The sequence below is a fragment of the Moschus berezovskii genome, chromosome 20 (genome assembly GCF_049115385.1).
Source record: "Moschus berezovskii isolate FMDL1 chromosome 20, NW_MosBer_1.0, whole genome shotgun sequence".
Lineage (NCBI taxonomy): Eukaryota > Metazoa > Chordata > Mammalia > Artiodactyla > Moschidae > Moschus > Moschus berezovskii.
The window spans coordinates 38,949,749-38,973,816 of NC_142479.1; the positions used below are offsets into that span (position 1 = coordinate 38,949,749).

The 24,068-nt window shown below is 55.0% G+C and overlaps 1 protein-coding gene across 7 annotated transcripts; it reads right to left on the reverse strand.

Moving 5' to 3' along the window:
- Window positions 1-23,269, reverse strand: DLG4 (discs large MAGUK scaffold protein 4). Of its 7 annotated transcripts, none has more exons than XM_055405164.2 (20): window positions 22,806-23,268; window positions 15,113-15,277; window positions 11,701-11,754; window positions 11,512-11,562; window positions 11,190-11,314; window positions 10,924-11,093; window positions 10,699-10,835; window positions 10,402-10,546; window positions 6,190-6,485; window positions 5,974-6,076; window positions 5,545-5,659; window positions 4,080-4,256; window positions 3,773-3,809; window positions 3,637-3,664; window positions 3,458-3,505; window positions 3,248-3,349; window positions 2,757-2,929; window positions 1,732-1,841; window positions 983-1,074; window positions 1-792 (listed from the first exon to the last, which is right to left on the reverse strand). In XM_055405164.2, the coding sequence occupies exons 1-20, from the start codon at window positions 22,833-22,835 to the stop codon at window positions 686-688; spliced, it is 2,265 nt and encodes a 754-aa protein (XP_055261139.1). In that variant the 5' UTR covers window positions 22,836-23,268; the 3' UTR covers window positions 1-685. The 7 variants fall into 7 exon arrangements, 6 of the variants coding, with proteins under 6 accessions (XP_055261139.1, XP_088684966.1, XP_055261156.1 ...); XM_088828840.1 differs by having other exon boundaries at window positions 11,512-11,570; window positions 11,700-11,754; XM_055405181.2 differs by having other exon boundaries at window positions 15,212-15,277; window positions 22,806-23,265.
- Window positions 23,270-24,068: the final 799 nt, after the last annotated feature.

The window sequence follows — 24,068 nt, forward strand, 5'->3', positions numbered from 1 at the left end:
ACCCATCCCTCCCCGTTCCCAAAAGAAAAAAGGAAAAACAAAAGAAAAAAATCCCAGGAAAAAAAATAAAAAGCCACAGTTAGACCTTCCACTCATGCAAACCGGCAAAGAAAATAGGTGGGGGGCATGTGGAATGCAGGGGGCTCATGGTGGAATCCCCCCACTAATCCCCCCAAAACCACCTTTGAGAAGAAAAAAATGGAAAAAAAAAAAAGAGAAATCAAGGGACCTGGGGAGTTATGATGGGGGCAGGAGTGACCCCAGACCCTGCCTCGGGGGGAGCGCGGAGGCCTGCAGCCCTGAAATGGGGTGCTCCTGGAGGGGGGCCCTGACTTCCGGAAAGTGTGTGGGAAGAGATGGGGGAGAGCAGGTGGCCCCCCAGTGGGTCTGTGTGTGCGTTGGGGGCGGGCAGGGGCAAGGGGTCCTAAGGAGCCAAGGCTTGGGATCAGGAGCCCGGGGCTCCCCCCTAGACCCCAGGTTCCTGGGGTTCCGCAGCCCAGTTCTGGGGTGCAGGGATACATGCAGAGGAGTGTCCCCCCTCCAACGGGCTGGATCCAGTTAGAAAGGAAATAAATAAGAAGGGGTGGGAGGGAGGCTGGGGGTTGGAAGGGCTTGGGCAATTCAGTCCAGACCAAGGGCCCAGGCGGTGGAGGCAGGGCGAGTCCAGGCCAAGCCAGGGCAGGAATCAGAGTCTCTCTCGGGCAGGGACCCAGATGTAGGGGCCTGAGAGGTCCTCGATGACTCGCTTCACCTTGTGGTAGATCTCCTCAAAGCTGTCGCCCTCCACGATGGCTGGGGGCGGGAACAGGGAGTCAGGCCCAGGGCAAAGGGCACCTTCTCCTAATTCTCCAGTCCATGAGCCATGGGATCACCCACCCAAAGGGGACACCTCCTTCTAAACCACCCACCCTGTGGGGGTCCCTCTTTTGAATCTGCGCCAAAGGCACCTCCTGTGCTGGCCACGGGCTAGCCGCAGCCTCACCTGAGAAGCACTCTGTGAATTCCTGCTCCAGCTTGGTGGCTCTGTCGAAGGCTTTGCGGGCTTGCTCCTCTGTGATCCGCTTATTAATCTCTCTGTGGAGAGTGAGAGAGACACAGACCTGAGGGTGGGTCCTGCCCTGCCTTGATCTCCCCTGTCCAGGGATGTTAAGTTGCAACCACTATTTTCTCTTTTTCTATAATATTTATTTGACTGCCCAGGTCTTAGATGGGACATGTGGGATCTTGTTTCCTGACCAGGGAATGAACCTGGTCCCCCTGCATTGGAAGTACAGAGTCTTAGTCACTTGACCACCAAGGATGTCCCCACTATTTTCTTATATAGAGCATGAAGCAAAAACACAATTCCCAATATCCTCTGGGGCCAGAGATGGGCCCCCTCCCCATGACCCACCCCAGCCAGGTGTGGCCACTTCAGGGACCTCTCCAGAACCTCATCCTTCCAGCCGGCAGCCCAGTGAAGGGATTGACTCTAATTCCCAACAGCCCCGATGCCCAGCAGGTGTGTGCCCCAGGGGCTGCTGGGAGTTGTAGTCCTGCCTAGCCCAGGGCAGAAGAGTAGGGAAGAGGCCTGGGCTTCCCTGCGCCCTCTGGGTTCTAACTCCAATTCCCCTCAAGGGCTGCTGGAGCTGCTGTCCAGGGTTCTGAGGAAAGAGCTCAACACAGAGGCCATCTAAGGCCCGGGGCTTGGTGTGGGAGAGCCGAGGGGAAACCCCCTGAGACCATACTCACAGAACATTCTCCAGGGAGCGGGGGCGGATGAAGATGGCGATAGGGTGCAGGTGGGCCGCCTGCAGCCGCCGCACGGCATTGGCCGAGACATCGAGGATGCAGTGCTTCCCCTGAGGGCAGGCAGGGTGGGTGGAGGGGGACCAGCAGGTGGTAGGAAAGGACAGACAGAGGTGGCAGGACAGGACCCACACACAGGACGTGGAAAAGTGGAGGACACGAGATTGGCCAAAAGGGAAGTGAGATGGATGTCAAAAGACGCGTGGGCAAAGAGAGTGGAGGCAGGAAGGGTATAGACAGACAGAGTGAAAAAAGGAGAGGGACAGAGGAGAGCAAGGGAGGGGCCCGCACAGGAGGGAGGGGATGAAGGGAACAGAGAGGACAGGCAGGGCGGGGGCCCAAAGGATGGCGCAGAGCAAGGCCAAGGGGGCGGAGTCAGGCAGTTGGGGCGAGAAAAGGAAGGAGAAAGGAAGTAGGATAGAGGGAGGAGGGAGGGGAGGACAGACAGAGGACAGACAGATGGAAGGAACAAGGAGAGACAGATGGGAGGGAGGAGAGGCAGATGGAGAAAGGAGCCGTGGAGGGAAGAGGGCAGGGTGGGGGCAGCAGGGAGAAGGTGATGGCAGAGGAGTGGGAGAAGCAAGTGGAGACCCCAGGAAAGGTGAGGGGAGAGGGGAGAGGGCCAAAGGGAAGCCGGCAGAAGGGAGGGACCGAGTTGTGGAGGGCCAAGCCACCAAGGGCAAGGCCACAGGAGGAGAGGTGAATTGGGGCAAGGAGACGGGGAGAGGGGACAGATGGCAGCATGGAGTTTGGGGTCAGGGACCAAGGGAGGGAGGGAGGAGGGGGAGGCGGGGGGTGGGGAGCAGGGCACCAGAGAGCAGGCAGTCAGACAGAGTTGCCCAAGAGGAGAAGGAGGTGGAGGAGCGGAGTGGAGACCCAGCAGGGAAAGAGACAGAGAGAGAAAGAGAGTTAGAGAGCTGAGGAAGGCCATGGCGGGAAGGAGGAGGAGGACGGGCCGCGGCTCCTACCTGCTCTGCCACCTCTCGCACGGACTGGACGCTGGTTCCATACAGGTGGCTGTTGTACTGGCCGGCCTCAATGAACTTGTGGGCCTGAATGTCCTTCTCCATTTTCTCCCGGGATGACACAAAGTGGTAATCCCGGCCATCTATCTCGTACTCCCGCTTGGGCCGCGTCGTATCTGCCAGGAAGTCACCCCGCCCCCCCAAAGATCTAACCACCATCCCTCCAGCTTCAACCCTGCCTACGGCGACCCCCCAGAGAGCCCAGCTGGTCCTCTGGGGAAGGGGGCTGCTGGGGAGACCAAGGCCAGGGGAGAGGGGTGGAGCTGCTTCCCCCAGCACCTCTGGGTCGTCCGAGTCCCTGGCCTGGGAGGGTCCCGGTGGACGTGAGGATGGCTGAGCAGCACTCTTGTCTGAGAACCCCTGTGTTCGGAAGTGGCTCTGCCTGTGACCCCTTGGGCCCCACCCTCCACCGCCCCCCAAGGCCCTGCACTCACGGGGAACACAGGATCCGAACTTGTCGGGGAACTCGGAGAGGAGATCATCGTTGGCGCGGTCCTTGGTGGGCCCGAGGATAATGATGGGGCGAGCATAGTGCACTGAGGAGAGTGTGGGGGTCAGGTGGGGGCAGAGATCGGGGTCAGGCGGTGGGGGAGGGGCAGAGCCGGGGCAGGGGGGCTGGGCCGGGGCACGCTGCCAGGGCTCACCTTCCATCTGTGTCACCGTCTCGTAGCTCAGAACCGAGTCTTCTCGACCTAACAGGAGGCAGGGCATCTGCAAGGGCCTTGGAGGCAGGGGATGCAGGGCCCCCACCTGCCTTCCCAAGGACTCAAGAGAAGCCCAGGGCCCCTCTCCCCACAGGTCTTCCCAAACTGACCCAACTTACCCTGTGATCCAGAGCTGGAGCCCCAATCCTAGGGAGACAGAGCAGGCCATGCGGTCTGTCAAGAATCCAGACTCACCAATGCCACATAACCCCCACCTCCGCTCTTCCACCAGAGCTCCCAGCCTTCTCCACTTACCTTGGCCTTTAACCGTGACCACTCCCGTCGCTCAACCCTGAGGGATACATGGAGGGATGGGGGTAGAGAAATGCCCAGTGAGGGGCCCTCTTGCCCCCACCCCCCAGGGCAGCTGAGAACTCCATCTCCCAGCAGTCCCTGGGCCTCACGCTCCTAAATGAGGTGTTTGTCCTAAGGGCTCATGTGAGTCGTGGTGCCCGGGAAAGGTCAGCAGACAGATCCCTAAGAAGTTGGGGGTGGACCCATGCCCTCCCTGCTGGCTGCCCACCCTGGGGCCCTTGGGAGCTCCAGAGGCAGGAAGGCTCACCGCCGCTTGCTGGGGATAAAGCCGATGTCATCGGTCTCGCTGTCGGAGTGGACCCGCCGCGCCTGCCACCACTCCTCATCGCTGGCGTCAATGACATGAAGCACGTCCCCGAAGCGGAAGCTCAGGGCCTGGCTCAGGAAGCCGCAGTCCTTGGTCTTGTCATAGTCAAACAGGGCCCTGGAGGGCAGGTAGCCTCCAGTCAGTCTGGTGAGGGCCGAGGCCCCCAAGACCCAGCCCAGAGGTTCTGCCGAGGGGTCTACAGACCCGGATGGCCGCTGGTGGCTTTCCCAGCGATGCTGTGGATTCTGAGGAACCCCAGAACTGTGTGGGAACCTAAAGCTCTACAACTATGAACAGCCACTCAATCCTCACTGTGTCAGGGATCAGACAGCCTACGGATCGGGGGCGATTTTGAGAGTAAGATTGAGAACAGCACCCTCCTGAGAAAGCAGCTGCCATATGCATGCACATCACAGTCACAGGGGTAGCAAGGACCCAAGTCCGGCGACCCTCAGCAGTAGGGTAGCCTTAAGTGACCACCTGTAAGTGACAACTCCAGGGTCAGGACAAGGGAAGGAATGACTGCAGAGACACCAGAGACACCGAGCAGAGTACCAGGGCTGGAAAGATGGGAAGGGACTCCAGCATCATCAGCATCATCTGCAAGTCAGAACTGACCAGCCCTGGGAGCCAACTGGACCCGGCAAGGAGAGACGGGCTGAGCGAGGCAGACAGCAGTGCCATTCAGGAAGAGAGACACCGACTGGGCAGGACAGAGCGCAGGAGCGAACGGGAGAAGAGGTGAGCTAGCTTTGGGACATGCTGAGTGTGAACACCTGTGGGACAACCCCAGGGATGCGTCCAGAAAGCAGATGGCTGGAGCTGCAGGTCTGGACCATGGGGAAGAGGTCAGGCCTGGGCTGACTGCTCTGAGACACACTGGCAGAGCAAGCAGCAGGGGAGGCCGTGTGAGCAGACCAGGAGCCCAGAGGGAGGGAAGGGAAGAAGCTCGGACAAAGTGCCTATGCCTGGGGCAGACAAGAAAGAGGAGCCAGTGGGAGAAGGAGCCCTAAAAAGGTAGCAAAATGCCACGTAGGAGGCAGGGTCAGCTTGGAGAAAGGGGTGGTCCACTTCCCCTGGAATGTGTTATCCCATGGGGCTGGGCGATATTCCAAAAGTTGAGAGGCCCCCTGCTCTGCCAGGCATTAACCTTTGAGTTACCAGACTGTGCAGCAGCTGGGGGTCCAGGGGGAGGTGCCAGGGTGACTAGGGGCTAGGAAGCAGTAGGGATCACTGAGGCTGAGGCTGTTTTCTAGTCACTATGGAGTGTTTCTCAATGCTAACCTATGCGTCTCCAGCCCTGGAGTGGGAGGTGGGACAGGAGCCAGGCAAGATTGAGGAGGGAGAGCTGGCTGGGGGTAAGGGGCCATGAAATGAAGAGAGGCCCAGCCAGGAAGCATCCAACCTGATATAGAAACCCCTTTTGGGGTTGCTCCGCAAGGAGGCAGTCCCTGAACCCAGGCTGCTGTTCATGAGTTGTTCCCGAAGGTCGTGGATCTTGGCCTCGAACCGGCTGTACTCTGAGGAAGGACAAGAAGGTTCCTGAGCTCTGGCCCCTCCCTACTGTCAGCCTTTCCCCTCCCCCTCCCCCAAACTCTGCAGAAGCCAGGAGACAGAGTTCTGAGCACCATCTGAGGGGGGGGAGCTTCCGGCTTGGTTATTCCCATTTAGTTACTCAGCCGCGTCTAACTCTTTGCAAACTCATGGACTGTAGCCCGCCAGGCTCCTCTAACCATGGGATTTCCCAGGCAAGAATCCTGGAGTGGGTAGCCATTTCCTTCTCCAGGGGAATCTTCCTGACCCAGGGATTGAACCCGTGTCTCGGGCCCAGTACCTTCGGGTTTATACTGAGCGATGATCGTGACTGTCTGACCAGCGTTCTTCAGGGCAATGGCAGCCTGCTCATGGCTGGCATTGCGGAGGTCAACGCCATTGACCTAGAGAGAGCAGGGAGAGCTTGAGTAACTGGAGATGGGGTCCAGGCTCCAGCCTACATGAGCCCCGGCTGGAGTGGAGGGGGCGGTCCGGGCAGAGGCTGGCCTTCCCTTACCGAGAGGATCTGGTCCCCCTTCCGCAGCTCCCCACTGAGGTCCGCGGGGCCGCCGGCCAGGATGAAGGAGATGAAGATGCCTTCACCATCCTCGCCACCCACAATGTTGAAGCCCAGGCCCGTGGAGCCCCGGTGGATCACAATCCGCCTCGGTTCTCGGGGGACGTCTTCCTCCCCGAGCAGGTCCTTGGCCACGGGGGAGTAGCGCCGAGGGGAGGTGGGGGTCATGGCGGTGGGGTAGTCGGTGCCCAGGTAGCTGCTGTGACTGATCTCATTGTCCAGGTGCTGGGAATAAGCTGAAGGAAGACATGGGTGGAAGGACGGATGCAATGGAAAATGCACGGAGGGAGATAGCACCCACCACTCCACCTCCTCCCAAGGAAAGCAGCAGAACCAGGCTCAGGGGAAGGGGACGTCACTGTGCCAGAGAAACGAGGCTGGGGTGTATAGGGGACATCTGGTCACAGCAATGTCAGGGGGCAGGAATTCAAAGGTCATGGTAGGGGTGGGTTCTCCTAGGGGCGAGTGGATCTGAAGAGTACATGACCTAGGTATGCCAGGGGTATGGAGACAAGGGGAATATTAATACCAGGCTTTGGGGGTTTTAGTTCGGTTGAACCATCTCTCATATCATCTATAAAATTCCTCTCCCTTTGTTTCCCCCACTTCCTGGTCATTCATTTGGTGAGAAAACTAGGTCACTTGTCTAGCAGAATTTCCCACCTTCTTTTAGGAAATAGTGGGAAACCCTAACAAGTAGATCACTGCTTATATCCCTGCCGTGCATCTCCTGTCAAGTGGTCACTTGTATAGACTCAAGTTCAATTTCTGACAGAAGTATTCCCTAGATGCTGCTGCGTATTTTCTGCATCATGACAGGACACGATGTCAGGTTGCTTTTTTTGAGATACAAATCTGTAGGCTGGGGTGTTGTCAATCTGCTCCATCCATTATAAAGCTCGCCATTAGCCTCTCACCTAAGAGTTTTAGCAGCCACTGACCATCACTGGCTGGACTTGACAGTTCACTGAGGATGACAAATAATGCCCATGCATATTTCTTTTTTTTGAGGGAGGAACATTTACTAGTCAGAATTTGTCTGTAAAAAAGAATGTTCCCAGGTCAACCACTGGTCACTCTACGGTGCAATATGCATAGGAAAAGAGAATAAATGTTTGACTCTTTGCTTGCCAGTATTCAGAATGTACAAGTTCCCTAGCATCTTTCAAAGGTATCTAGTTGTTTTGAACTATCCTTATAATCCTGTAGATTTTTAAATATTTACTGAGTTTTGGCTGAATTCAATTTGGCTTCTGTCTTTGACACAACCCTTGAATATCTTCCTTGCTTTCTTCTTTTTTTAAAGGTTTAAAAGATAACTTGTTCTTTTAATGCTTTTGCTAGAAAATGGGAAAGTTCTCAAGTGAAAACTTGGTGGCTCAGATGGTAAAGAATCCACCTGTAGTACAGGAGACCTGGGTCCGATCCCTGGGTCAGGAAGATCCCCTGGAGTAGGGCATGGCAACCCACTCCAGTATTTTAGACTGGAGAATTCCACCGACAGAGGAGCCTGATGGGCCACAGACCATGGGGTCACAAAGAGTTTTGGTAATAAGAAAGATGTTACAAGTTCATCTTACACATTCCTTGCTCATGTCTTAGATCTGGCCCTTTCTCCAAGGAGCCAAGGTTCCCTCTGATAGGTTATGGTGTCTAGAAACAAGACCATGTGATTTTAATATGGTCTTACAGTATGATTTCAGATTTGGATGAAGTCGTCACATCTCATTATTCTTTTCCAAAAATTTCTTAGCTCTTCTCCCAAATGTAATTTTCCAGTAGGGGGTGGGGAGGTGAACATTAACATTCTGATGAGGATTGCATAAAATTAGAGAAAAACTTGGAGAGGGCTGAGATCTTTAGCATATTATGTTTTTTGCATCAGGAAACATGCTGTGACTTTCCAGTTCTTTAGCGTTCTTTTATGCCCTTCAGTAAAGTTTCATCATTTACCTGATATAAATCTGACACAGGTCATTTACTGATATAAATCTGCCCTCTGGTCAAGCTTATTTTTCTAAGAATTTTTTTTAGAAATGTTTTTAATGTGAACCATTTTTAAAGTCTTTATTGAATTTGTTACAATACTGCTTCTGCTTCATGTTTTGGTTTTTTGGCTGAGAAGCATATGGAATCATAGATCCCTGACCAGGGTTTGAACTCATACCCTCTGCATTGGAAGGTGAAGTCTTAACCACTGGGCCACCAGGGAAGTCCTCCAAGAATTTTATAGCTTTTCTCCTATGGTAAAAAGGATCTTTCTACCCATTATATTTTCTTTGGGAAATTACTAGTTCTTGCTTTTTATCTTACGTATGGCCACATTCTTAACCCTACCTATTATTTTTAAAGTTTTCATTTAATTCACTTAGATTTTAATCTAGATGGACAAAAGTATAATTTATAAATAAGGATAAGTCTGTTTCTCCCCACTGAAAGGTAACATTTATTCTTTTTTCTTTTGCTACCCTGCCTGAAATCTTTACAGCAGTGATTCGCAAGCAGGGTAATTTAGCACCCCCCCCTGCCCCGCCCCCAGGGGACATTTGGCAAAGTCTCACTAGAAAAGACTCTGATGCTGGGAAAGGTTGGGGGTGGGAGGAGAAGGGGATGACAGAGAATGAGATGGCTGGATGGCATCACCGACTCTATGGACATGAGTTTGAGCGAACCTCGGGAGTTGGTGATGGACAGGGAGACCTGGCATGCTATGATTCATGGGGTTGCAGAGAGTCGGATACGACTGAGCGACTGAACTGAAAGACATTTCTGGTTCTTCTGACTGGAGGGGAAGGGTACCATTGTCATCTGATAGAGGCCAGGGCTGCGGTTAAACTACTACAGTGCACAGAACAATGCTCCCACAACAAAGAATTATCAAGCACAAAAATGTCAACAGTCCCAACGTTGAGAAATCCTGCTCTAAAGCAATGTGGACTAACAGTAGCAGGAAGAGGCTTCCTTGCCTAGTTCCTAACTTAATGGACACACAGATAGGATTTTATCATTACAATGTGTTCACTGTTGGTTCTGATAAGACTTTTCAATCATGTTAAGGAAAACTCCTCTGTTCCTAGTATACTAAGTTTCCCTCTCAGAATAGGATGTTGTATTTCATCAAATGCCTTTCCCACATCTGTTTGAAATGAACTTACTGTTTTTCTACCTTTTTTTTTTTTTGCCATGCCACATGGCAGGTGGGATCTTAGCTCCCCAATGACCAGTGATCAGGGATCGAACTGGTGCCCCCTGCACTGGAAGCATGGAGTCTTAACTGCTGGACTGCCAAAGAAGTCCATCCCTCCCTTAACTTTTTAACTACAATGACTCATACTTAGAGGTTTCATAATATGGAAACACCTTTAATTCGCTAAAATGAACCCGACTTTGTGACAATGTTACTCCCTTAATATGCCACTGTGTTTGTTTTGCAACTATGTTATTAGAAACTTTTACATCTCTGTTCAGAAGCAAAATTAACCTATACTTTCCTCTTTTTTTTGGCTGAACCATGGGGTTTCAGGATCTTAGTTCCCTGACCAGGGACTGAATCCAGGCCACAGCAATGAAAGCCCGGAATCCTAACCACTAGGTCACCAGGGAACTCCCTACTTTCTTACATTATCCTTGTGACCATTTTCAAATGCCCTTATAAAATGAAATGTGAAATGTTTTAATTCCCTGGTGGCTCAGAGGTTAACGCGTCCGCCTCCAATGCGGAAGACCTGGGTTCGATCCCTGGGTCGGGAAGATCCCCTGGAGAAGGAAATGGTAACCCACTCCAGTATTCTTGCCTGGAGAATCCCATGGACAGAGAAGCCTGATAGGCTACAGTCCATGGGGTCGCAAAGAGTCGGACACGACTGAGCGACGGAACGGAACGGATACTCAGAAAAAGCGTAAGAATTACCTACTCCGTGAGGATTTGATAAAATTAGCCATAAAACCATCTAGTGCCTTCTGGGGGAGGGACTATTGACAATCTTTTCTAGTTCTTTGATGGTGACCAATTTTCCATCTATTTTCCAACCAAAGGAAGTGACAGAGGTTGAGGCCAGTTCAGGGGAAGGATCTGAAGAGGCAGAGTCAATGGGGATGTCATGGGGTGATGGTGGGGGGCATGGGGAGCTCCAGGGTTTGGAGGGCTCTCACAGGTCGTGATGTCTGGGGGAGCATAGCTGTCACTCAGGTAGGCATTGCTGGGCTTGGCCACCTTTAGGTAGACCACATCGTACGTGTTCTTCAGGGCTGCCACGGCATCCTCATGCATGACGTCCTCCAGCCCCACGCTGTTGACCTGGGGCCAAGGGAAGCAGAGCTCAGACGGAACCGGAAACAACCTTAAGATGGATGTGCTGAGGGTGAGCCCATCAGGAAGCCTGGGCAGGCACCAGGCCAGCAGGCAAGACCCAGGTGTGGGCTAGAAGAGTGATGGGGGTCCCCACTCACCGCTAGGATCTTGTCTCCGATCTGTAACCTCCCGTCCTTGTGGGCAGCACCCCCTTCGATAATCTTGGTCACATAGATGCTGTTATCTCCAGGGATATGTTGGTTCCCGACACCTCCGGCAATGCTGAAGCCAAGACCTAGGCGGAGGGAGGGCAGAGGTGGGTCCCCAGGTCCCCTGGGGCAGAAGACAGCAGGAGGGGGGTGGCTACCTAACTGGGTTGCTACCTTTAGGCCCCTTGATGAGCTTGATCTCCATGAGCTTCTCAGCCGGGGGCTTCCGGCGCATGACGTAGAGGCGGACGATAGAGCCTGCCTCTTTGAGGGCCTCCACTGCTGCTGAGTGGGTCACCTCCCGCACGTCCACTTCATTGACAAACAAGATGCTATCGTTGACCCTGAGGGCAGCAAGGTGGGACTGAGCCAGGAGCTTCCTGCCGCCCTGGTCCTCCCTTTCAAGGGAGCCAGAATCCTAACCCGTCTCCTCTCCCCACCTGAGACGGCCGTCCTGGGCTGCAGCCCCACCGGGAATGATCTTGGTGATGAAGATGGAAGGGTCATCGCCGATGTGGGGGTTATCAGTGCCACCTGCGATGCTGAAGCCCAGACCTGAGTTACCCTGGGCAGAAGGAGGGGAAGAGGGTCAGCTCCCCTCACCGCCTACTCTAGACTGGGTGAGAGGGGAGGGGAGAGGGCTGGGGAGCTGTGACCAGAGCAGGAAGGGACGGTTAAGAGGCTGGCCACTGAGAAAACAGGGGCACAGAGAGAAGCACAGACAAGGGGCAGGGGGGGGACCTGGCTGATGAGCCTGCTCACCCTTTCCAGCGTGATCTCCTCGTATTCCATCTCCCCCTCTGTCCCGTTCACCTGCAACTCCAGCACGGGCCAGAAACACAAGAGCCATGAGACAGACTTCCTGCACCTGAGCACCTGACCCTACCCTGCTGCTGGGACCTGAACCTCCCTCCTCCCTTCTGTAAAAGCCCCAAAATCTAAACAACTCACATATCCCGGGGCTTCTAGGGTATCTGTGTTGACAATCACAGGGGGAGAATTGGCCTGCGAGGGAAAAAAGGAGATGAAAAGCTGCCTGAGCCTTGGCTCAAGAGGGAGCCCGTAACGAAGACATCCCCCCACCATGGCTACCCTCTCAGCCTCTTAACCTGGCCCGCTCTGTTCCCCTCGACTCCCTGAAGGACCCAGCCTTGATCCACGTTACAAACACACAGGTACACGTGCTGGCCCCAACTCTGCCCAGCCCAGGCCCCCTGCATGTGGAAGGAGGTGTCTGAGAAGCAGGAAGAGAGAGACAGCCAGATGGGGGAGCAGCAGATGGTATAGAGCCGGGAGAGGGGGGGCCGGCTGAGGGGGGAGCTTCTCACCGGATGTAACACCACAGAGTGCTACATGCCTTATGTACTACACACACATACCACAGGGCTCCTGTCCACTAGGTCCGACCCCATCCCTATCTACCCACCAACACCCAGATCTTTTCATAACCCTCCCTCAGACTTGCCCCTCATTTGCACACACATGTGCCCTAAACCCTGGGCCCCCGGAATCCGGGGTTCCCCAAGATGCAGGCCCCACCCTCCTTCTCGCCCACCCACCATTCAATCTACTCCTTCCTCTAGGGATCCTGTTGCCAAGCAACGGTATCTAAGCCCAGCCAAGGCCTGGGGAGACCCACCTCCTGGAGGCCCTGTCGCCAGGACAACGGGAGGAGGAGATGGGGCGTGGCCTAAGAGCGACCAGATTCCGAAAGGCAGAATCTGGTCCGCTAGCCCCGCCTCTCCTGCTCTGGGCCCCGCCCCCCAGGTAGCCCGGCCGAAAGAAGTCCCAGGCTGAAGAGGTTTGTGGGCGCAGCGCCTCCTGAATAACCTTCCTTCCTCCCTCCCCTAAGCCCCTCACCCTACGCAGTGGAAAGAACGTCAGGAAAGGGGAGTGGTAAAAGACATCCGGGTCCTCGCCTCTCGTTACTCTTACCCCCACCCCTACCCTATTTCATCCGGGAAAGGGTTAAAGCGGGGTGTGCCCAGGCCCCTGACGTCAGTCGCCTCGACACAGCAGGGTCTCTAGATTCTAGGGCAGGGCCGCTTTAGGCCGGTCCTAGGGGCTTCCCCAGTTGCCAGGGCAACCGAAACCACGTTTCCATAGCAATGGGGGAAGGAAGCCAAAAGCCTCCTTCCGGGGTTCCCAACCTGTCTCCTCCTTAAACAAATATTTATTTGGAGCCTACCAAGCGCGAGGCACTCATCAAGGATTGCCCAGACTCCTCGCTCTCTCGTTCCCAAGGGGTCTTTCTTCTCTCCTACTGCGATATGTCAGTACTACATATTTTCAAGCTCCGTAATAGATTTCATACCCATAAATCTATTAAATCCATCCTCTGACCCTTCAAATCTCAGCAAATGCTACTGTCCGACAATAGCCACTGACTGCCAACATCCCATCCGCGTGTCCATCCTCTGTCCCACAGCCTGTCTTCAATTGCCATCCCCATCCTTACCCTAGACCTTCCTGCCCCAGGCTCCATCTTTTATCCCCAACTACCTTCATCTCATCTCATCTGTGTAGCTGTAGATAAAACACCCCTCTCTCCACCCCACCCAGTATCTTCCAACCCCAGCCTCCATTCTCCATCTGCTTCCCCGCCCTGTGCCCCTGCCCAGGCCCATTCGGCATCAGTCTCCTGCTCTTATCCTCCATCCTAACTTATGATTCCTCAGAGAGATCACCACCACTCTTCCTTACTTCATTCTCTGACCCTCAAGATTCTATACCCAAGTCACAATCCTTCATTCTCAACCCTCTGAAAACTGAGACTTCTCCTGTCCCCCAGCTCAGGCCTTGCTGTGGGTCCTCCCTCCCACACCCAGGGCCTCCAGCACTCACTTCCCTCTGCTTCCTGGATGCAGATTCCAAGTCTCCCTACTTCTGTACGACCACCTTCACTCCTCTTCCCCTTCCCCGCCCGGGGACTGAATGGCCCCATCTTGAGGGAAAAAAAGCATCTCTAGTCTTCTTTCCTTAGTCCCTGCAGCCCCCAGGCTTCCACAGGAATCCTCTGCACCCATCTCCTCCCCTCCTGGCTCTCGATCAGGTCAACCTCCTCCCTGATTCCACGTCTCATCCTTCCTGTCTCCTGTCCTGGGACCTCTCACCTTCCTCTTGTCTCTCCACTTTTCTACCTGCATGAGAATGGTATTTCCCTCTCTAACTCCTCTCCTACCACCTCCTTCTCACCCCAGAACCCACTGCTGCCCAGCCTCTGCCTCCTCATTCCCAGGCTCAGGAACTCAGGAACCTCCTCTCCATATTCTTGGTGAAGCATCAACAACTTCCCCCTTCCCGGGACATCCCACAAGATCCTAGACTCTCACCCCTGACCCCAGTGTTCCCCTGAATCTCACAGCCAGCCTGGTACACTCCATTCCTCCCAGCCTACACCCCCAGAAGAGAAGACTGAGGGGGAAGAAGATGGGAAGTGGCCTGGAGAATGGAAGATCTCAAAAACAGGACCTCCCCAGGACTGGAGAAGGGAAAACATACTGTGAGCACAGAAAAGAAGGGGAAACAGGTGGTGGTGAATAATAATGGGGGGAGGGGGGAGCACAGAAAGAAATCTGCACGGAGCTAAGAGTCCAAGAGGAGAAGAAGAGGAGGCATAGGAGGAAAGGACAGAAGTGATGAGTAGGGAAAGGGGTTAACACGGAGAGAGGGAGCCGGCTGACCCAGGCAGAGGACTCATCCAGGCCAGAGAGCCTGAGCTGGGGATAGCGGGAGAGGGAGGAGAGTGCGTGGGAGGAAGAGAGAGACAGCATCCAGCACCAGCCAGCAGAGAGGAAAAGGCAGCGAGGAGGGGAGGGCACAGGAGCGGTGCAAAGGCCGAGGCAGGGGACAGAGGCAGAAAGGCCGGGCAACCAGAAATCTCAGGCCAGACAGATGGAAAGGGCTGAAGAGCCAGGCCCAGAGGCCGGAAGTGGGGGGCGGAGGCAGCGAAGGGCCAAGAGCAAATGAGGGCAGCTTGAGTTCTGAACAGAGCTCTGGACACAGAAAATGGAAACGGAGGTGGGGGTGTGTGAAGGAATGAAGAGGGCTCAGGCGCGGGGAGCATCCTGGGGAACACACGCATCTCAATGCACGTGTGCGCACACACGCAGACACACACGCACACACACAAGGGCTGTAAACTACACCCTCTCCCGCTTGCCTGGCCTCTGTTTCTCCTCTTTGGGAACCAGGTGTTTCCAACGCCCCCAATGCCCCCTCCCCTGGCCCCAGGAGCCCAAGTCGAGCCCCCCAGCCCCAGCCGCCTCCCACCTCCGGCTCTCGCCCTACCGGGCCTTGGGGGTAGTTGTAGCTCCGAGGCTCCGAGGGCTGCACTGGGGAGGGGGCCGCCTGAGTCTCCTACCTTGATGGGGGAGAAGTGGGCGTGGCCCACGACCCCTTGGACGGCCTCGAGGTGGGACAAGTTCCTCTCCGCCACGTGCACCAGCTCGGGGGCGTTTACCTGGTTGGGGAGGTGGGCCGGGCTGTGCTCCAGAGGGGGCGTGTCTTCATCTTGGTAGCGGTATTTCTGGGGACGGGGATGGAGGCGTCACGGGGGCCGGTCCAGCGCCTCGGGCTCCAGGCGGCCCGGCCCGGCGCGCCTCCGCTCCCCCCGCCAGTGCAGTGCGGAAGGCCCTGGGGCCTGACCAACTCCTCCCCCTCCCTGTCCTCCAGCCCATTGGCTCCCCTCTCTCCACCCTCCCCACAGCCCCCTCTCCCGCCAGGCCCTTGGCACCTCTCCTCTCTTCCCAAATCCGCACCCTCCCCGCAACTCTTCCAACTCCCAGCCTAGGACCCCCACCTTCTCCCCAGCTCACCCCTCCTCTGAAGCCCGTTTCTTCACCCCTTTCCCAGAGCTCCAGCCCCCGCTTCTCTACCTCCATCCCCAGCATCTTAGATTGCCTCATCAGCTTCCCCCCACTTCCTCTTTACCTCAGGCCCATTCCCCGCGTTGTAACCTCCCTCCTTCGAGTTGCTTCTCCCACTCTGTACTTCATCCCACCCCGCTCCACCCTCCTTGCCTCAGTCTCCCTACTGCAGCCTCTGCCCCAGGAAGGAATCACTCCCCAGCACTTTGCACATCCCGGGCAGGGACCGCAGTCAAGCCCTTCAGCTAGCAGGTACTTGGCATCAGCCCCCCTGGCAGGACAAAGCTAAACCGGTCCAGCTGGCCTTGCTGTCTCCCAAGTCTTCGGCAAGGGGGCCCCGGGACTCCCCACCTCTACAAATGCCCAGAGGCCAGCCAGCTAATCGGATATACTAGAAGGGGGAGGGTGGGGGAGGAACAGAGATGGTAGGGCTCAGAAAGGGGGCAGGAATGGATGCCAGCTTCCAGGTTCGATGACTGTGGAAGTGGGTAGAACCTCAGAGTAAATTCCTGGTCTCCCTTTGGCCTTTAGGAGTGAAAGACTCAACCTGACCCCTGATTCCCCTTCCTAACTCACTGCATACCATCTCAAGGGCTTCCCTTACTAGCTTAATACAGATACCAGTAAATGAGATTAATGGAGGGACCAGAGAGAGGAGGGCAGCTGGAGACAGTAATGAAGGGTAGTGCCTCTGCCCCCGACAGAAGCAAACCCTCCCCATGGCCAGGTTCTATGGAGGAAGGGGAGGTTACCATGTGTAGGGCTCTCTCAGAGCCTGGAGAAGACAGAATAAGCTCCCCAGTACACATGGGTAGAAAGAGAAGGCAAGACTGCCCTCTCAAAAAGAGTATCTGAGAAGCTGAGAGGACCCCAACATTCAGAGGACAACGGTTACAAGATCAAACTGGAGGAGGCTTATCAAGGTCAATGCCTGACACAGTATGATTCTGAAAATTCTGAGGATGAGGAGCCAAGGCTGAGGATGTAGTCCACTTTGGCCGTGGTTAAGGATCAAGTAGGAGAACTGAAGAGGAAAACGGTCCATTAAGACTCTCTAATCCAGAACACAGAGACAGCTGAGATCAAGGAGCACCTTGATACATTTTTGTGTTAAGGCTGCACCATTGGGCATGCAGGATCTTAGTTCCCTGACCAGGATCAAATCCATGCCCCCTGCAGTGGAAGTGTGGAGTCATAACCACTAGACCCTGCCAGGGAAGTCCCACCTTGATATGTTTGAAGTCTTAAAGAAAGAAAAGGGGCTCATCAAGGTACACTTTGTTTTCTGGCCTTGGAGACAGACTTGGAGAAAGAACTCCTAGCTCCCTCCAGGTTTCCATACCAAGAACACAAAAACTGGAGAAGGGAAGTTAGGGGAAGTAGAAACTAAATAATCCTCCTCCAAGCTGGGCCCTCTTGGGTAACAGAATTCGATGAACTGAAAGAGGTTGTTGTGCCACATTCTGAAAAGGTGGTCTTCAGCCTGGATAGTGCAAGAGCTGAGGGACAAAGCCCCAAAACTGGAGGGGCCAGGGAGGGAAGAAGGAGACAAGGAGACTGCTTTCTTCTCTCTTCACAAAGCCCCCAATTCCCTGCGTGACAACTGAGGCAGGGCCAAGGGCTGCAGCTTCAGGTTTTTGGAGTTCGGGACGGGGCAGGGAGGGTTTGAGCACAAAGCCTCTCCATCTTCCCCCCACCTCACTGGGAAAATTCCTGAATCGCGATAAAGAAATGTCAGGATGCACACAACGAAAATGGAAGCGTGGAAAGGGACATTTCATTGTTTATTCTAGAGAGGAATTGAAAGAAAAGCTGTAGCACACTGAGACTGCAGACACCTCTCCCTTCCCTACCCCCGCGGGGGGCGGGGTGTATGGGACTGAGAAAAAGGCTCCTCCTGATCTGGTGACTAAGTCAGGGAGATGGGGCACAAGGAAAGGATACCAGAGTTCCCAGAATGTGGCTGAAGGAGGTTAGGGCCTATGTTCAGTCCCTGGACGTTTTTAAAGTGAATGTAGTAAGGAAAAACCTCTGGAGAGGTGGGAGTGGGAGAGTCATTAGGAAACTACAAACTGGGAGGTGGGGGTTGAGGTCAGCACCTCTCATCCCAGACTAAAGGACTACTAATGCAAGGCAGGCTAGGAATGAGGGTCCCCTCTTTACGCTACTGGGGCTCAGGGCCGCGACCAGTGACAGCTCCAGTGCGATTGGGACCAAGTCTGAACCCCCAATATATTAAGGCACAGGCATAGGATAAGTCAAAGGCCTGGGGTCGCTGTTGCTCTTTTCCCTTTGGCCCCCTCTCCACCGCCCCAGTTGCAAGAATGACCTGGAACGGAGGCTTGCACCCCTAGAATAGAGGGTTGTGAGTGAAAGTGAATGATCATAGGAGGGGCGACCCACTGCGACTGTCCGCGAGACACTGCCACCCAGAGACCCCGCCAAGCAGAAGGAAGAGCGACAGCACTTGAAGCTTGAACCCCGAGATTTGGGGGGTCCGGAAAGAGGGGAGCGGGGCCGGAGCCCGTACCGCGGCACGTACCACGCAGAGACACATGGAGGCGAATCTGTTCCGAGCCGACATGGAGAAGGGGAGGGGGACTGAGGGGAGGGGATGGGTGGGAGAGCAAGGGTCCCGGGGTTGGGGAGGGGGAGGGGCAGAGGGGCGGGGGCTGCGGCGGCCGCGGCAACTGGAGGCTGCGGCCGGAGGCGGGGGGGTGACGGCGCCTGCGCAGTGCGGGAGAGCGTCACGATGGGAGAGAAGGGGTGCGGGGAGACCCTCTTAGCCATCAACTTCCCTGGTTCCAGCTGTTTCTCTGTGAACTTCACCGTGCACAGTATACTCCTATTCATTCACAAATACAGACATTCCTAAAATTACCAATTTATCGCTCTGGTTCTCTGGGATCCCTTATGCTATCTAATCTCCCACCCCTAAAATCGACAAACCCCTATTACAAAACCTCCCTGGACTCTCAGGGTGCAGGGAAGGAAGCAGCACTTCTCCCTCACGTCAGAAGGACCCCCAAGGGATCTAAACTGCCTCCCACAATCCCCTCCCCCCAACCTTCCCAATGATTGTTAATGTAGACAACATCCCCACAGATGTCAAGACATCTATTCTAACCATCAGTAAAGCCCCACATGTTTTCCAAGAGTTGAAGGACCACAGATACTGTTGTGCCCTCAAATTAATCTACCCTTTAAATCATCCCTTTTAAAATTATGTTTCCCCAGTCTGCTAACAGAGACCTTGAAATTAGTGCAGCTATTACCCTTGTTCTAATGTAAACATCCAAATAGTCAGTCCTCAAATTCACTTGGGGTTCCCTCTCCAAATCCTTGAACCTAATGAGATACTCATGACTTTTCTAACATACCATGCCCCAGTACCACCAGATCCCATTTCGGGGAATACTTAAGGGACCTTAAAGTTGACCTTCTGAATTCAGTTGCAACCTCTTCAGTTTATTACCAGACTTGTAGATTAAAAGACATCTCTCTATTCCTTTTCTGTATCTTTAAATGTATACATTATTCCCTTTTCTGGCTGTCCTCCCCTACATCTCAACATTCCTCTCCGCCCCCCGATTCTGAATTTCAACTTTGTTGGAAGATTACTCCCAAATATATCTATCTCCCCCACACCTACGTCTCAAAAAATATTTACCAAAATAAGATCTGGCCTGCAATTTCCAGTGACCCACAAATCTCCCATAACACCCCCAAATGACTGCCTCAGATCTCTTCCATTTTGTCCCAAACTGAACCTGAAAGCATCTCTTTTAAATATTCTCCCATTGAACTCCCACCTTTCCAACTCTTAAAGCCCAGCGAGCAATCTCCTAAAATCTGCTTCTCTGGCTTTTCTAAAATGCCTACAAATGGTAGAGAGGACGGATTTCCCTAGAACCTGACCCATGCCCCCTCTCTTCCCGTTCATTGGAATCTGTTAGATACGCCCCCACGATGACCCCCAAGGCCCTAGTTTCATATCTGGATAGAATGCTTGTATCCTCAGAGGGAGCCAGTGCAGAAGGGGCTGAACCGGAAATTCCTTACAGAAAAGAAAATGCACAGGCCCTACGTCTCCACCAGTGGGCGCTATGGCCATTAAGACCCTCCCCCATCCCCCATTTCCTTTTTCCCTCCATTTTCCGTTTTCCCGTCGCCTGGCAACACAGCAATCAAGGACTTTGCCGTCGCCTAGCAACCGTCTCCATGGAACATAGCGTTGAGGTAGGAGGTTGTGCTCTGATGAAATCTTAACTGTCCTCCATCTTAGGAAAACTGAGACGTCAGATTGCCCAACCCCCGGATTCTCCTTTCCAAAGACCCCTGCTCCCCGCAGTTTCTTAGACAACAGGCCCCTCAAACCCGGTCTCCTCTCTGCACATGGGACCACGCCACGCCCCTGCCGGTCAGCCCCGCCCTCATTTACCCAGGCCTAAAGCCCCACCCCTTTCTGAGGTTGTTTGCCCGCCTCCCTTGGTAGAGTAAGCCAGACCCCGCCCACCTGCCTCCAAGAGACCACGCCTGCGTCCACTTCCCGCCCATTCGCTCCCCCGGCCTCGCCCACACTGCCCCTCCGCCACGCCCCAGTCGCCCAATGAATGAGGCCGTAGGCCACACTGCCCCGCCCCCGACACCTTAGCTTTGCCCAATAAGGACCACCCGGAGGGTTTAACCGCTTCGCCTCCGGGACTCTAGCCAAATACCCCCGGTCTTTCCCCACTTTCCTCCCTCCCCCACTGTTCTGCTCCGCCCTCCGCCACCCTCGCCCGGCCCTCAAGTCCGCCACGCAACTTCAGTCGTCGCCGGTTACCATGGCAACGGCGGCAGCAGAGCCGGGAGTAGGGGGAGGGACGGGGGCGGAGTGGGAGAAAGAGAGATGCTCAGAGACGCCGGCAGAGAGCGAGGCAGAGTAAGATTAAGTGATAGCTATAAGGCAGAGTTAGCGCAAGGCACAGGGCCTGGCACATAGTAGGCATTCAATAAATATTCCTTAAATTACTGCGGCAGAAATCTAAATATAGGCGATGAAAGATGGAGGAATCAGATGTAGCTGGGAAGCTCAACGACCGCAAAGCATGAGCACCCTCTACCCCACCCAGCATTCTGGGGGGACAAGTGCCATGTGCCCCCCCTGCTGGCTCTTCCAGAGCTAACCCTCCGCTGCCCTGGATAGAGATGAACCACAACTCCCAACAGCCCCAGGGGCAGCAACCCTCTAACATTGACGGTTCTCCTGCCTCAAAGCCTTATGGGACTTGGAGTCCCCGCCATCCCGAGACTGACAAGTTTTCCGGCCAAGGAATGTGGCAAGCCTGGGTCTCCACGCCTCTGTAAAACCACAAAATGCATGATCCTCTCTGCGCAAGACTCTTTCCTTCGGGGATGCTCAACCCTGGGCTCCATCGAAGAAGCAGGATTCTTCAAGGGAGATGAATAAACCCACCCTCCCAGAATAGCTACCAATGCAGACAAGGCCCTCACCCTCCCTCTCATATGTGCGTTCACGTGTTGGAAGCAGAGCCCACACATTCCAACTGGCTTTCTGTGTACACCTGCACATAAGGGACCATAGCCAGAAAACCTAAGGCTAAGGGGCAGACTAAGGGCAGAAGTCAAGAGGAACTGAGGCTCAGACAGACCTTAAAGGAAAGAAGGCCAGAGAAACTGAGGCACAAAAATCCACTGCAACTACAAGAGATGGGAAGAAGCAGCAATATGGGAGAAAGCCCAAAGCCCACAGAATGGAGGATAAGCAAGTAGCCCTCAAGAGAGGATAGGGACTTGGACCTAAAGGTCCTCAGCCTCCAGTCTCCTCCAACCATGCTCACACATGCACAACGCATGTGTAGATGCATATGTATACATGTATGTGAGTTTGTGGCAGGCAACATGTGTGTCCTCAGCTCCCTGCCCTGAGAATCTGCAGTTCCCACTAAATATAACCCCCTCCCCAGCCTGTGACTCACCCAGACCCCGCCTCCCCGGCCCCCACTTCCTGTCCCACCCCCCAACCCCCAGCTGCCTGCCACCCGCCCAAGCCTCCCTCCACACCAGGCTTCCAGCTTTCCAGTCCCAGAGTCTTAGAGTCAAAACCCAGATATTCTGCAGCCCACCAGAAGCTTGCCAGTGTTCCCCATCCTGGAGTTCCTGCACTTGGCAGGCTCACAGGAACACCCTTGTACAGATCTTCACTGCTGCCAGCCCAGCCCTCCTCCTACACCTTTTCACCCCAGTAATTTTAAATCCAGGTGTCCTCCCCCACCTTGATCCCAAGGGTCAGGGGTAACAGGAACATTCCCTTCCATCTGCTAGTCTCCCTCTTTCCCAACCAGGGTAGATACAGTGTGGGAGGAAGTGAGGATGCTGGACACCTGCCTGGGCCACCCCCAAATTTTTCACCACGCACCTGGTACCCCTCCTCAAATCCCCTCTTCCCAAGCCTCTCATTCTCTTCCAAAGAAGCTGGCAACCTCAGCTGCTGCAACCTTCTACCTCCCCAGGGAATACCCCGAATCCTAACCTCACCTGGTCCAGTCCCTCAGGTGATTCTCTGTCAGGTTCCAGTTCTCTGACAACTCCCAACTATCCCCATTCCATATGATTGATCCTGAAATTAACAGTCCCCTCGAATTAAGAACACCCCCAAATGTATATAAGATGCTTCTTTTATAGTCTGAAGGCCCACTCCTTCCCTGCCAGCTGACACCCCCAGACCAGTCAGGTACTCACAACCAGTAACCTTCTACCCTCAAGCCAGGAGCCCCCTGAAATTGGACAAGGCAACTGGAAATCAGCTTGTCTCCCAGGAGGAAAGAGGAACCCCCCCTCACATAGTCCACCTTCTAACATACACCAAGCAGGGCTCCCATGTGAGCCAGGCTTCTCTTTAAATAAGTCTCCCTCAACATCATTGGTGAACCTCAAAATCCATCAGATCCCCAAGTCACAAAATACCCCCCAATTTTCCATTTCTCTACAGGTACAAAGGGATCACTCCAGGGGGCACCTGTGGCCAAACCCAGCATTTTCTCAGATATGAACCCCAAACTAAATATGACCCCCCATCTGCTGATGCTCTCATTCCAAGGCCCCCGGCCGCAGATTAGGCCTGACGAACCCCTCCCCACGAACTCATACCCTCCCCCAGTTTACAGGCCCCCCTATCATGCTTACCTTGGTTGTCACTATACAGAGACAGTCCATGTTGGGGGGCCTGGCCGCGGCGGCGGGTAAGGGGCTCTGACTTCATCGGAATTTCGTTCCTCCCCTCCGTGGGTTCTCACCCCTCCCCCCTCCGCACCCCACTTTTGCAGGGGGGGCCAGGATGGGGGGAGGGGTGAGAGGGGAAAGAGGGGGTTGGAGAAGGGAAGGGTAGGGGAGCGTGGGAGGGAGGGGAAGGGGGCCCTAAAAGGGGTCCCCAGTGGAGGGGAGGGGGCTTAGGGAGCACACCCCGATTCTCAGGAGGGGCGGGGGCACCGGGGGCTGGCAGCCCCGGGGTTCGGGGGCTGGGGCATGAGCTAAGGTGGGGGAGGGGAACTGGATGTCGGGGAGCCCCGGGGTAGGGGAAGGTCTTGCCTAACGGCCAGGGGCTAGGGGCCGTGGCGGGGGAGTAGGGTGGGGGGGTCAGAGGCGGCAGCGGCCGAGGGAGCCGTGAAGCCGAGGAGGGAAGGGGAGAGAGGAGGAGAGAGGAAGCAGGGGGAGGGAAGGAGGTAGCGAAGAGCGAGAATGGGGGGGTGCCTCGGTAGAGTTAACTCCTTCCGCGCTGGCAGGAACCCGGATAATGGGAAAGGAGATGGAGGCAGGAGCCCAGAGGGCCTGAGGCAAACATGGAGCCCCGGCCAGTCACCAGTGAGGATAGCAGAGAGGCAGTGAGGGGGGAGTTTATTTCTCAGAGGAGGAAGCACCCACCCAGCCTCTCAAAGACTGGGAGCACCCAGGGTGGTTGAGATACTGGAGAGAGGCCATGGTAGCCGGTAGGGAGTGAGGGAGGGGCTGGCAGGAGGGAATCCCTGGGGGCCTAGGGCTCCCTCAGGATTTACAGGAGGAAACCTGAAAAGTGATTGCGTCCTCGACTGTTAAGTGCCTGAAACTGGGGCAGGTAAAGAAGGAGGGGAAGCAGGAGAGCAAACGGACTGGAAAGAGAGCACTCCCCTCGCCCCTGACTCAGGAGGTCATCCCCAGGGACCCCCAAGTCTCAGGTTCTTGTTAACAGTAGTTTGCTCACCCCTCAGGAATTCAGAGCCTACCCCCCAACCCCCTTACCTGACTCTCTGAGATGGAAGCCTCGTAATAGTCCAGGATGTCTGTCACAGGAACAGAGCTTGAGTTACCTCTCCCACCCCAGGCCTCCCTGGCCACCCCTGCCATCACCTCACCTCCATCCCCATCAGGTAAAGGAGGAACTCCTCCAGTCAACACTGGTGGACACTGACGCCT

Excerpts from the sequence above, each read along its gene's own strand:
- DLG4 (XM_088828840.1), bottom strand. The coding sequence starts at position 22,835 with ATGGACTGTCTCTGTATAGTGACAACCAAG. Across the intron at positions 15,278-22,805 it reads TCTGTATAGTGACAACCAAG|AAATACCGCTACCAAGATGA; the intron begins GTAAGCATGATA and ends CCCCGTCCCCAG. Across the intron at positions 3,810-4,079 it reads TTTATCCCCAGCAAGCGGCG|GGTTGAGCGACGGGAGTGGT; the intron begins GTGAGCCTTCCT and ends TGTATCCCTCAG.